At 40.1% G+C, this 13,999-nt stretch overlaps 1 protein-coding gene across 2 annotated transcripts in view; it reads right to left on the minus strand.

Annotated features, from left to right (window-relative positions):
• LOC139408303 (spleen tyrosine kinase) overlaps positions 1-13,420 on the minus strand; it is a 28,872-nt gene extending 15,452 nt beyond the window's left edge. For both annotated transcript variants that reach the window (XM_071152020.1, XM_071152021.1), the window contains exons 1-5: positions 13,318-13,420; positions 13,066-13,213; positions 4,881-5,353; positions 3,199-3,359; positions 1,290-1,428 (exon numbers count right to left, since the gene is read on the minus strand). In XM_071152020.1, coding sequence (XP_071008121.1) covers positions 1,290-1,428; positions 3,199-3,359; positions 4,881-5,282 — 702 coding nt within the window. In that variant the 5' untranslated portion in view covers positions 5,283-5,353; positions 13,066-13,213; positions 13,318-13,420. The remainder of the gene's footprint in view (positions 1-1,289; positions 1,429-3,198; positions 3,360-4,880; positions 5,354-13,065; positions 13,214-13,317) is intronic.
• Positions 13,421-13,999: the final 579 nt, after the last annotated feature.

The raw sequence follows: 13,999 nt of genomic DNA on the forward strand, positions 1-13,999 counted from the left end.
ACCCCCGAAGGTGCCTTATTGCTATTATAATAAACTGGTTACCAACATAGTTAGAGAGGTAAAAATAACAGTTTTTTTTCATACCCGTAGTATACGGTCTCATATACCATGGCTGTCAGCCAATCAGCATTCAGGGCTCGAACCACACAATTTTAATAGGTACTTTGGGCCAAATAGGAATATGTAAATGCTGTTTATTGATAGATCATTCATTGTCTGGTTTTGCTTAGTTCAACATAGGGTAGGGTCAGAAATGATTGTCTACCTTGATAAAGATAAGCAAAAATGACTGCATAAAATACTTTAAATACTGAGCTATATTGTATGCTCCAATTTTTTTATTTATTATTTTATTCTAATACAATTGCTCAGAGAAAGAGATATTCCCCTGTTTAAAATACTTTACCTTGCGAAGATAACGACACATCAAAAATATTCACCTCCATATTTCGCAGTAGGTATGGGGCTCTTTTTTGCTCATGCAGTGGTGTGCGTGGTGTGCACCATCACTGGTGTGCGTGGCCCAAAGAGCTCCATTTTCATGTCATCCAATCAATGTAAACGCCTGGAGTTTGCTAAACGGCATTGGCACTTGGATTAGAACCAGATTAGAACCAGAATCAGATGACATGAAAATGGAGCTCTTTGGGCCACGCACACTAGTAATGGTGCACACCATGCACACCAGTGATGGTGCACACCATGCACACCAGTGATGGTGCACACCATGCACACCAGTGATGGTGCACATCATGCACACCAGTGATGGGTTTGGCGTTGATATGTGACTGCATGAACAGAAAAGAACCCCATACCTACTGTAAAATATGGTGGTGGATCTTTGATCTATTGAGGACCTTTGCTTACACTTGTCCTAGGGTTCTTGTTTAGGTCAATGGCATCATGAACTTTAGCAAGTACCAGGAGATTTTGGCCAGATACCACACCTCCTCAGGACTTAATGGCTTAAATATAATATATGCACAAACTGTTTCGACTGGGAAGCATGCGATAGGCTTTACGCAGTTCTACCTCCAACAAAACAACGCTGTGCTCGCTGTCAATCTGATTGAATCTAGCCCTACAAGTCATAAATCCATCTATCAGGTCTGTATTATAGGGAGGTTTCCTGGAGACAGATCAAGCCTAATCCTGGACTAAGCAGTTTCAATAGAGAGTAAAACTTTTGAATCCAGGACTAGGCCTAATCTGTGTCCGGGAAACTGGCCCTATAAATTGAAGTTTGTTTAAAGTGGGACCTTAAATAATTCTACAGTCTGCGATGTTACCTGCCACAGTGTGTCAAACTTCTTCCCATCAGGAATGGAGAGCTTGCCAGCCTTGTCCTTATCGATGCGATAATGCATGACTTGTGACCCATGTAGGAGACACAGGGCGTAGGAACCATTCAGGTCCCGCTGTCTGATCCTGGAGGGAGACATATGGAAGAGACAGATGAACATAAGAAGGTGGAAACAAACGTCAGGGCAGCTACGACTGTGATACGTTGCTTTCACACCTAGCTATCTTCTAAGATGAAAGCACTAATTGTAAGTCACTCTGGATAAGATCATCTGCTAAATGACTAAAATGTCAAAATGAACACAGGAAACTGAGCTATGGCACTAAATATAGGTCCTGTGTGGCTCAGCTGGTAGAATTGGTAGAGCATGGTTGTGGGCTTGTTTCCCACGGAGGACCAGTATGAAAAAAGTCTAAAAATGTATGCACTCACTAATGTAAGTCTCTCTGGATAAGAGCATCTGCTAAATGACTAACATATGTACTTGAAAGAGTGCTAGAGTTACAATAAACTAACTTTCATCAAGGTTAGTACAGTGCTTTGATGGGCTAATATTCTTCAGTAGATATGCCTTCGGTAGTGGCTCATGGTGCATGAGTACTGTAAACTCCGAAACAATCATTCCTATTGGTACGTGACTGTGTAGTCGATAGTTTGATGAAAAGTGACCCCACAACACAGGAAACTGAGCTAGGGTACTGAATGATGAGTCCTGCGTAGCTCAGTTGGTAGACCACAGTGCTTGCAATACCAGCGTTGTGGGTTTGATTCCCACAGAGGGGCAGTATGAAAATATATGCTTTCACTACTGTAAGTCGCTCTGGATAAGAATGTCTGATAAATTACTATGAAATACATTACTACACTAGATGACAACATTGATGAATTGACATTCACAAATAAAAGCTGTTGTTTCATGGAACTCCTTTTTGAAATATAATTGCAGAATTCCTTATGATTGCTATGCATTTGAGAATCCTAACAGTAAATGATTTATAAAAATACATATTTAAATATGAAAATGCACATTTAAGTACAAAAAAATGCACATTTAAATATGAAAATACAAATGTAATGAAAAATAATTCCACATTTGTTGAAACACGCTGAAGTAATGGAAATTGTGGAGGTTGTATACACCAAGGTTGAGGTCATTCAAATGTTATCAATTCAGGATATGAATAAAACATGTATGAATGAATTCAAAATAATAAAATAGGACACAATTTTCAATACGTTGAACGCTGAGAAGTAGTTTTGAGGAAAATACTGCAAAGAGCCCCTTCTAGAATGTTCTCATGAGATGAAGTAGAGCAGTCAAACCCCTCCCCCTCCTCTCACCCCCCCCCCCCCCCCGCTCTTTGGTCACTCCAGGAAGTCCTCTGCAAACTGTCACAACGGAAACCGCAGCCTGCTTCTCTCTCTACAGCCTAGGCCACTGCTGGCGCCTCGCAGCACAAACTTATCTTACTATAAATAGTGTAGACTACAGACCTCTCCTGTATGTCTTCTATCTTCTTTTTAGCGTAGCAAATCTACACCACTTTGCTTTTAACTTTAAAAAAAGAGAGCTGACATGAACATGTCAGAATTGGCTTGGAAAAAGTACCTACAAAGGTTTTTATCATCTAGAATTTTCTGCTATGTCATATCCTCACATGATTTTTGTTAGGATCTCAAATAGAATTACAAAGTTTAAGTTAAGAGTAGATCATAGCTACTAACAGGACTTCACACAACCATGACACATAGTTTTTTAAGTAACCTTGTTGACTGGTGTTACCTTATGGCAGGTTCATACATTTTTACACCTTACAGTTTTACCCGTGGCCATTCAAAAGCAAACCATGAGATGTTACAATAGACAGCCATAGTAATTTTAAGTGGCCCCTTACAGAAATTTGCCATTGGTGCGAGAGCCCATCTGGAGCCGTGATTCAGAGTCCTCACGTGTGATGGTGTGATGGAACCAGGGCATCTTCTCATGGGCGGTGGTGGCGACCAGCTTCTCCAGCTGAGGTCTCTGGCTAATGATGGCCTGCTCCAGGGCCGCACCCTGAGGACATAACACAATGGCATCTGACCCGTCCCCGACCACTTTATGAACTTTATCAGTTCATATTTATGATAATGGTAAGATTAGACAGTTCTAAAATTGGGCAATGATAAGTTATTTGTATTGCTATCAATCGATTATGGCCATTGAATACCAGGTAATCTTACAGTTTGTGCTTTTAAAGTAATAAGATACTATAACTTTAACAGTCTCCCTCTCATCTTCAAGGAAAACTTGAAAAGCCTTCTGACTTATTGGACTGTTGGGAAGCAAAATAGATTCCTATCTCTGACAACGTTTTCAAGGGTCCAGCTGAGGTCTCTGGCTAATGATGGCCTGCACCCTGAGGACAGCACAATGACATCTGACCTGTCCCCGACCACTTTATGGCTGCTTCAGGCAATAGGGAAGGTATACCATGATGGTAGAAATAGCCGACCCTAGCCTGCAGTTTTACAACTCATTTCCTGCTATTCTGTACATTTTGGCTTAGGGTGGAGAGAATGTTTTGCCGTTTTAAAGCAAGTTTGCTGCAATTCTACACATTTTGCCATTGGGCAGAGAGAAGATTTTCCAATTTTCTAACTAATTTCATGCAATTCTACACATTTTGCCATTGGGCAGAGAGAAGATTTTCCAATTTTCTAACTAATTTCATGCAATTCTACTCATTTTGCCATGCGGTAGTGAGAAAAATGTGCAATTTTACAACTAATTTCCTGCTATATTACACATTTTGGCATAGGGTGGAGAGATTTTTGGTAACTTACCAAAATAAAAGTTTTTTTGCTGACATGGGCTTATTGAGAAAGAATATAAAACTGCTGATGCACAACTACATTCAGAAATGGCACTTTATGTACTCTACTATTGTTACTCCAATTAAAATGAATCCTTATCTAATCAAATCAACAGTTAGTTGAGACCCAGCCTAAGTCTTCAGTCTGATAACTTTAGGCCCCCTCTACAGTAGTAACACATTTAAGACAGCATTGGGTCATTTCCCTTTCAATCAATCACTATTTCATTTACCTTTATTTTGGTCACTAAAGTTGGTATAGAGTAACAACATGGCATTAAGGTTCACTTCAGGTAAAGTCAGGTGTAAAATAAATACATGAATGAAGGAATAAATTAATAAACCAACCAACCAACTAACCAATGAATAAATGAATAAAGGAATGAATCAATGAATAAATGAAGGAATGAATCAAGGAACCAATTAATAAATGAATCAATGAATCAATGAATTAATGAAGGAATGAATCAATGAACCAATGAATAAATGAAGGAATGAATCAATGAATTAATGAAGGAATGAGTCAATGAACCAATGAATAAATGAAGGAATGAATCAATGAACCAATGAATAAATGAAGGAATTAATCAATGAATTAATGAAGGAATGAATCAATGAACCAATCAATAAATGAAGGAATGAATCAATGAACCAATGAATAAATGAATGAACCAACCAACCAACTAACCAGTGAATCAGTCAACCCAAGTGTTTCTACTAACCTGCAGGTTCCAGGTCTTTTTCACATACTCTCTGATCAGCTTCTCCTTGAGGTCCTCAAAAGGCCCCACCTTGGGCTGCATGCCCTTGGGCCTGTTGTAGGGCATCTTCAGCAGACACACCAGCCCTTCGCATTTCTGGGAGTGGTAGTCAATCACATCCACGGGGGTTCGGTGGCTCTTCCCCCCAACGATGGCGTACGTCTCGTTGAGCTCCCTCTCTATGGTATAGTGGTAACACTCCCGTCTGTAGGCCACTGACAGGGCGTAGCCCCCTAAGTAGCTCCGGCTCTGCCGTAGCAGGTACATGCCGTCGCCCATGCCCCCCTGTCGCAGGTAGTCCTCAGCGTCCTCCCGGGTGATGTTGCCGTAAAAGAAGGGCAACCCATTTACATTGTCGGCCATTTTGTCTCCTGGTTCTTGGCTGCACTGGAAATACCCGAAAGAAGCTTTGCTGTGACTCTCTCAATGGAGACCTACGAGAGGGAACGGATTCAAAAGATCACGATACAGTGAAATGTGCAGGACACCTGTTGGTATCCAACCTGTGAGAATGTAGTACCTAACCATCGTTTGACAACACACACATCTAACCCCACTCAAAGCTTCTGTAAAACCTATTTTACTAATACTTGCATTTACTGATGATGACAGATATTGTGTAGTAGTTAGTACTATCTAACAAATTGTACCTACACTGTTATTACACTGTACCTGACAAGTTCCAGCCATGTAACTACTGTTCAATGGGGGGCGGCAATATGGGACAGTTAATTCCATAGACAGAACTTACATCAACATATTGACTATGGCTAATTCGACATGTTGAATAAAAGGTTAATATATTTCAAACCCTACATTAATATTGCTACTGTGCTATATGACTGATACAAGGATGTTCCAAAAGACAGGACAGCCTCATCACACAGTAACTCTACAGTAAAGGCCTATGTGGCAGACGTAGTGTGAAACACGCCCGCAACACTTCACTGCATCTCTGAGCAGAATTCAGTGAGCCGTGTTCACACACAGCATGACAACCAGATAGCACAACCCCAGAGTCTCTACTGCAGCATGTTCATTTGACATTTCTAGTTATTTGGCAGACGCTCTTGTCCAGAGCGACTTACAATTAGTACATTCATCTTAAGATGAGGTGAGACACCAACATATCACAATCATATCAAGTACATTTTCCTCTCGAAGTATTTATCAGCAAAGTCAATACTAGTGTGAAAAGACACGTTTCTTAAATAAGTGTTTCAGACATTTTCAGAAGATGAGCAGGGACTCCGTTGTCCTGACTTTAGGGAGAATCTTGTTCCACAATTGGGGTTCCATGACAGAGAAGACCTGAGGTGGCAGAACGGAGTTCTTGGGTAGGGATGTAGGGTTTGAGTATAACCTGAAGTTAAGGGGTAAGGACTAAAGGTCTTGCAGATGATGTGCTCTTCGACTGGAAGTTAGTGGAGGAGCGGCGTGACAAGGGAGAACTTGAATTCTGAAGAAGTTTCAGGGGTTTGATGGTACATGCAGGTAAGCCCAGCCAACAGAGAGTTGCAGTAGTCTAGACGGAAGATGACAAGTGCCTGGATTAGGACCGGCGCAGCTTCCTGTGTGAGGAAAGGTCATACTCTATGTTGTAGAGCATGAACCTTCGGAAGCGCATCACTGCTTTGATGTTTGCAGGGAATGTCAAGGGTCACACTTATTTTTTGAGGTTGGAATTTAGCACGTATAGCTCATTAACACGTAGGGCGCAACGATTGGTGTCACCTCGTTAAGTCAGTAAGTGTTACACCTGTGCTGGTTGCCATCTTGTTTGCGGGAAGGTGTTTCACCTATGCTGGTTGCCATCTCGTTAGTGGGAAGGTGTTTAACCTGTGCTGGTTGCCATCTTGTTAGTGGAAAGGTGTTTCACCTATGCTGGTTGCCATCTCGTTAGTGGAAAGGTGTTTCACCTATGCTGGTTGCCATCTCGTTAGCGGGAAGGTGTTTAACCTGTGCTGGTTGCCATCTCGTTAGTGGGAAGGTGTTTCACCTATGCTGGTTGCCATCTCGTTAGTGGGAAGGTGTTTAACCTGTGCTGGTTGCCATCTTGTTAGTGGAAAGGTGTTTCACCTATGCTGGTTGCCATCTCGTTAGTGGAAAGGTGTTTCACCTATGCTGGTTGCCATCTCGTTAGAGGGAAGGTGTTTAACCTGTGCTGGTTGCCATCTCGTTAGTGGAAAGGTGTTTCACCTATGCTGGTTGTCATCTCGTTAGAGGAAAGGTGTTTTTTATTTTTTATTTTTTTTTTATTTATTTTTTTTACCCCTTTTTCTCCCCAATTTCGTGGTATCCAATTGTTGTAGTAGCTACAATCTTTGTCTCATCGCTACAACTCCCGCACGGGCTCGGGAGAGACGAAGGTTGAAAGTCATGCGTCCTCCGATACACAACCCAACCAAGCCGCACTGCTTCTTAACACAGCACACATCCAACCCGGAAGCCAGCCGCACCAATGCGCCGGAGGAAACACCGTGCACCTGTCTACCTTGGTTAGCGTACACTGCGCCCAGCCCGCCACAGGAGTCGCTGGTGCGCGATGAGACAAGGACACCCCTACCGACCAAGCCCTCCCTAACCCGGGCGACGCTAGGCCAATTGTGCGTCGCCCCACGGACCTCCCGGTCGCGGCCGGTTACGACAGAGCCTGGGCGCGAACCCAGGGACTCTGATGGCACAGCTGGCGCTGCAGTACAGCGCCCTTAACCACTGCGCCGCCCGGGAGGCCAGAGGGAAGGTGTGGTTGCTGGTTGCCATCTCGTTAGTGGGAAGGTGTTTCACCTATGCTGGTTGCCATCTCGTTAGTGGGAAGGTGTTTAACCTGTGCTGGTTGCCATCTCGTTAGTGGAAAGGTGTTTCACCTATGCTGGTTGCCATCTCGTTAGTGGGAAGGTGTTTAACCTGTGCTGGTTGCCATCTCGTTAGTGGAAAGGTGTTTCACCTGTGCTGGTTGCCATCTCGTTAGTGGAAAGGTGTTTCACCTATGCTGGTTGCCATCTCGTTAGTGGGAAGGTGTTTAACCTGTGCTGGTTGCCATCTCGTTAGTGGAAAGGTGTTTCACCTATGCTGGTTGCCATCTCGTTAGTGGGAAGGTTTTTCACCTATGCTGGTTGCCATCTCGTTAGAGGGAAGGTGTTTCACCTATGCTGGTTGCCATCTCGTTAGAGGGAAGGTGTTTCACCAATGCTGGTTGCCATCTCGTTAGAGGGAAGGTGTTTCACCTATGGATGCAAAGACTGATAGTCCATGAGATGAACATGATCAGTTCATATTTATGATAATGGTAAGATTAGACAGTTCTAAAATTGGGCAATGATAAGTTATTTGTATTGCTATCAATTGGTTATGGCCATTGAATACCAGGTAATCTTACAGTTTGTGCTTTTAAAGTAATAAGATACTATAACTTTAACAGTCTCCCTCTCATCTTCAAGGAAAACTTGAAAAGCCTTCTGACTTATTGGACTGTTGGGAAGCAAAATAGATTCCTATCTCTGACAACGTTTTCAATGGTAACTTAGCAATTGGTGAAGGAATGAAACTGATGAGTCATGCTAATTCTTTGGAGGAAAGTGTATGAGGTAGTAACCCTGGCCTGAGGACAGACAGGTAGTAACCCTGGCCTGAGGACAGACAGGTAGTTACCCTGGCCTGAGGACACACAGGTATTACCCCTGGCCTGAGGACAGACAGGTATTACCCCTGGCCTGAGGACAGACAGGTAGTAACCCTGGCCTGAGGACAGACAGGTAGTAACCCTGGCCTGAGGACAGACAGGTAGTAACCCTGGCCTGAGGACAGACAGGTAGTAGCCCTGGCCTGAGGACAGACAGATATTACTTATATTCATCATATTTCCTACTGACTGTGAAGTGTACTTTCAATACTACTGTACTGTGGGTGTTTCACTGGAACTTAAGAAGAGAGTCCTATTTACAGTAAGTCGGTGGTAAGTCATGACACTCATCCATCCAATAAACTATTTCTTTCCTCTCCCAAGTTCCTGTTTATTGTGGTCACTCACTGCAGACACAATAACACATTTGCTTCATGTACAGAGCCTTCAGAAAGTATACACAACCCTTGCCTTTTTCTACATTTGTTGTGTTACAGCCTGAACTTAAAATGGATTAAAACTGGCCTACACTTAATACCCCATAATGTCAAAGTGGAATTATGTTATTTGAAATGCTTACAAATGAATAAAAAATGAAAACTTGAAATGTCTTTAGTCAATAAGTATTCAACTCCTAAGTCTAAGTAAGTTCAGGAATAAAGAAGTGCTTAACAAGTCACATAATAGTTTGTAAGGACTCACTCTGTGTGCAGTAATAATGTTAAACATGATTTTTTTTATGACTACCTCATCTCTGTACCCCACACATACAATTCATTATCTGTAAAGGTCCCTCAGTCGAGCAGCAAATTTCAAACACAGATTCAATCACAAAGACCAGGGAGGTTTTCCAATGTCTTGCAAAGAAGGGCACCTATTGGTAGATGAGTAAAATAAAAAGCAGACATTACATTTCCCTTTGAGCATGGTGAAGCTATGAATTACACTTTGGATGGTGTATCAATCCAACCAGTCACTACAAAGATACAGATGTCCTTCCTAACTCAGTTGCTGGAGAGGTAGGAAATCATTCAGGGATTTCACCATGAAGCCAATGGTGACTTTAAAACAGTTACAGAGTTTAATGGCTGTAATAGGAGACAACGGAGGATGGATCAACAATAGTGTAGTTACTCTACAATACTAACCTAATTGTGAAAATAAGGAAGCCTATATAGATAAAAAAAAATATTACAAAACATGCATTCTGTTTGCAACAAGGCATCTAAAGTAATACTGCAAAAAATGTGGCAAAGCCATTCACTTTTAGTCCTGAATACAAAGTGTTATGTTTGGGGCAAATACAATACAACATATTACTAAGTACCACTCTCCGTATTTTCAAGCATAGTGGTGGCTATATCATGTTATGGGTATGCTTGTTATCGGCAAGGACTGGGGAGTTTTTCAGGATACAAAATAAATGGAATGGCGCTAAAGCACAGGCAAAATTCTAGAGGAAAACCGGGTTCAGTCTGCTTTCCACCGGACACTGGGAGATGAAGGCCAAATCTACACTGGAGTTACTTGCCAAGAAGACTGAGAATGTTCCTGAGTGGTTTTGACTTAAATCTACTTGAACAAATGTGGCAAGACCTGAAAATGGTTGTCTAGCAATGATCAACAACCAATTTGACAGAGCTTGAAGAATTTTTAAAATAATAATGGGCAAATGTTGCTCTTAGAGACTTAACCAAAAAGATGCACAGCTGTAATCACTGCCAAAGGTCCTTCCACAAAGTATTGACTCAGGGGTGTGAATATTTATGCAAATTAGATATGTCTGTAATTAATTTTCAATACATTTGCAAAAATGTCTAAAACATGTTTTCACTTTGTTATCATGGGGTATTGTGTGTAAAAAAATCTCATTTTGAATTCAGGCTGTAACAAAGCAAAATGTGGAACACGATCAGGGGGTATGAATAATTTCTTAAGGCACTGTAAGTGACCTAGAAAAATGCTGACAAACGGTCTCAATTATAACTAAACTAACTTAACCGTAGACACATTGAATTAACGGAGGTTACAAATCATTAACAGAATTCAGTTCTAATTGGTAATGCATACATTTTAGACTCAACATGGCTGGGTTTCTACAAACATTCTACAATGAACTGAAGACAATGGAAGATAGACATCCTGTTGTAGCCTCAAACTAGCAACCCATCAAAGACAGATAGACGGACGCAGAGGTGTGAACTAGCCTTTTACTGAAAAAAAACTGAAAACTTCAGATGCTAAAAAAGAAGAGTGAAGAGGATGAATATATAAGTGCTCTGTGTTCATATAGGACAAGGAGTCAGTACCACAAAATATTCAAATAGAAAGCACTGCAACTGTTTGGTACAAAAAGGTCATTGCTATGGTAACCATGCCCCCCAAAAGCAGCACAAGAAGACAAAAAGAATGAGTTGCACATTTTTTTAATGTACATTTTACAGTTTAATTATTAAAGCTATTTTCCTTGTATTTACTTAGAAATTGTAAAAGGCCATTACACAATAATCTCATGATAAGAAATGTCTCTTTCTTGTTTCCAACGAGTACCATTTTTTAAGAAGTTAAGAAATGTCTTGTGTTCTGTGAATTAAGAACCAGAACGTACCAACTGTTATAATGTGAAACTGGAACTACCTGTTTTGTATTCTAAATACAGACTGTTAAAATAACACTCTTCCTGCAACAAGTTATGTTTCATTAAACTCAAAAATATTTATTCTTTCTACATTTCTTTAAAAAACGAAGTTGGACCACGCGAAATTACATGGGTATTGACTGTCAATGGAAACCTAACAAGTCAATCAATTCAATTCTTGTCTAGCTTTTATCTATAAACCTTTGACATTTAATTTATCTCTCTTTGGTTGTTCCTTTTATGTATTAATAGGTAACTGAAATGAAGAAATGTATTAGAGGTTCCAGCACAGCTTACACGCTGTACATTTGCACTACAGTATATTTCAAATGAATTCAATTCAAATACTCCATTCATCCCACAAGGGACAATTTTGAAAGCAGGAGTGCTTTATTTAACTGTGAATTGGTGGACTCAAAATTTGTTTTAGCATCAACTAAAAATGATATTTGAGTGGATTTCAGAGTATCTTGTACTGCGTAATACCTCCATCTATTACTACTGTATTTATTTTATCTTTATTTAACTAGGCAAGTCAGTTAAGAACAAATTCTTATTTACAATGACGGCCTACCAAAAGGCAAAAGGCCTCCTGCTGGGACTGGGGCCTGGGATAAAAAATATATTAAAAAATACAATATAAATATAGAACAATTATCACTAGAAATGAATTATAAACCAATATGAATTAGAAGAGGATGGATTTGTTTTTTTATTGGTGGTCTCCTTTATAACCTGAATTCAACAAGAAGTCGATCAATTCTCACCCCAAAAATTTTATGAAAAAGTATCCAAACGTGGAAATGAAGAGATGAAAGATTAGACAGTGGCATCACATGTTCAAAACGAAAATGGTTTTGAGGCTGATTAGTCTTTCAAAGTTCAATCGTCTGCCAATGTACATCAAAAAGTATAAATTATTTTGAAAAATGTGTCTTTCTAATGCAACAAAGGCTAGCAAACCAAAGATCTTATCAATTGTCTTTTATGAGTAAAACATAAAAACAAAACCCAGGAACCAACAAGATGCATCTACAAGCTGCGGTGTATCAAGAAATATATGGAAATATCAATTCAATTCTTAAAAGTCTAAGCGGCTGGGGGGGGGGGGGGGGTTGATTTGTGTGTATTGTAGTGAATTGTTAGATACTATTGCACTGTTGGAGCTAGGAACACAAACATTTCACTACACCAGCAAAAACATCTGCTAAATATGTGTATGTGACCAATACAATTCAACGCCAAAGTCCTCTCGGGTGATACCTACTAAGTGAGATCTGCCACAAAGATCATTCTCAATTCAGAGATGAATCTTAGGTCAGCACAAACAAATCATCACACCACACCACAAATTATGTGCTGGAAAAAGTTATAAAAATGATATATAATGTTTTTCACCAGCGTACAACTCAATATATTACAAATCATATGATTTTTATCCATTGTTGTTGTTGTTATCATTCTTTAAAAAAAAGACTGATATTTAATTTACTCAAGAAATGTTAACACAATACTTTTTCACTGTGACCGAGCTCATCGAAATGTTTGGCTTGAAATGTGTTTAAGTTCTCCCTCAAAATGTGTTGAAAGGAACGCAGCAACAAAGCAAGACAACACTGACAAAAAACCCCACACATATTTACTTAAAAGTTTAACAAAAAGTGAAGGAGTTGAATAAATCTTTGGTAAGACTGCTACTGTGCTGTACATCGTCAGACTACTCCAAGGCCCAGTCTGCTGATCCATCCAGTCTCTGCACCCTGTTGCCTGACCCTAAACAATTGACCTTCCTAACAACAACAACAACAGTACTACCATCTCTGACCTCAAGCACAATATGAATCGAAACTTATCCAAACCATTATGTAAGGTGAATGGGACTTTACCTTGGTAGAAACGACTACTCCTCTGTTCCACTGCTTCTATCTGTGACCCTGCGCTGAGGCGACCATGTTCAACTGCTAAGCGGGCTGAGCAGGATGTGAGCAGGTCACTTCAAATGTTGCAACACCAGGAACCGTTTCGTCTGAGGGCCTACACATTTCAAAACACCACAATACAAAAGATATCAACTACAACAACACAATAATAAGTCAGTTTACTACTTTAATGAATACATATGTATGATATCCTCTCACACTGCAGTGAAGCACATAATATGCAGTATATTGTGAATTGGGAGTGTTTTTTTAGGCTTCCTCATTTTTTTAAAAGTCGCTAGCTGCTACTTCCTGTCTTAATGACTTTACTTCCCTTTTTTAATCTGAAACACTGACCAGAGTGAATTTGCTTATTAATGTAGTGACTTAACGTGAACAATAATGAGAGCAGTTGAAAAGTAAAGTGTGAAGAATTGATGCTGAAGCCAAGTGAAATTAAATGCATTTGCTCTCAATTTAGATAAAAGCTTTTTACAATATGTTGCTTCATTTTCTTTTCATTTTGTTAATCTTTTTTTTTTTTTCAAATGAATCAGATTCAAGACAGTCTTGATATTGGTCATACCCTACCTATGCATTAATGTACAGCACTTTATACTCCATACTTATCTAGTTCTAGACTTATTCACCGTGACAGACAGTCGAAATTCATAAAAAAATGTAATTGAAAGGAATTGAATGTAAAAACGTAATCTTCGATAGTCGGACAGCTGCAAAAGTTATAGTAGTCTTTAATACTTCCACCAAAAATACTGTTACTGTTGTTGTCACAAAATAGCTTCAACTGTGTGTGTGTGTGTGTGTGTGTGTGTGTGTGTAACCAGTCATGTATCCCAATCAAGCCACATTGACTGCACAACTCAGGAAGTCACAGCTGGGG

The sequence above is a fragment of the Oncorhynchus clarkii genome, chromosome 5 (genome assembly GCF_045791955.1).
Source record: "Oncorhynchus clarkii lewisi isolate Uvic-CL-2024 chromosome 5, UVic_Ocla_1.0, whole genome shotgun sequence".
NCBI lineage: Eukaryota > Metazoa > Chordata > Actinopteri > Salmoniformes > Salmonidae > Oncorhynchus > Oncorhynchus clarkii.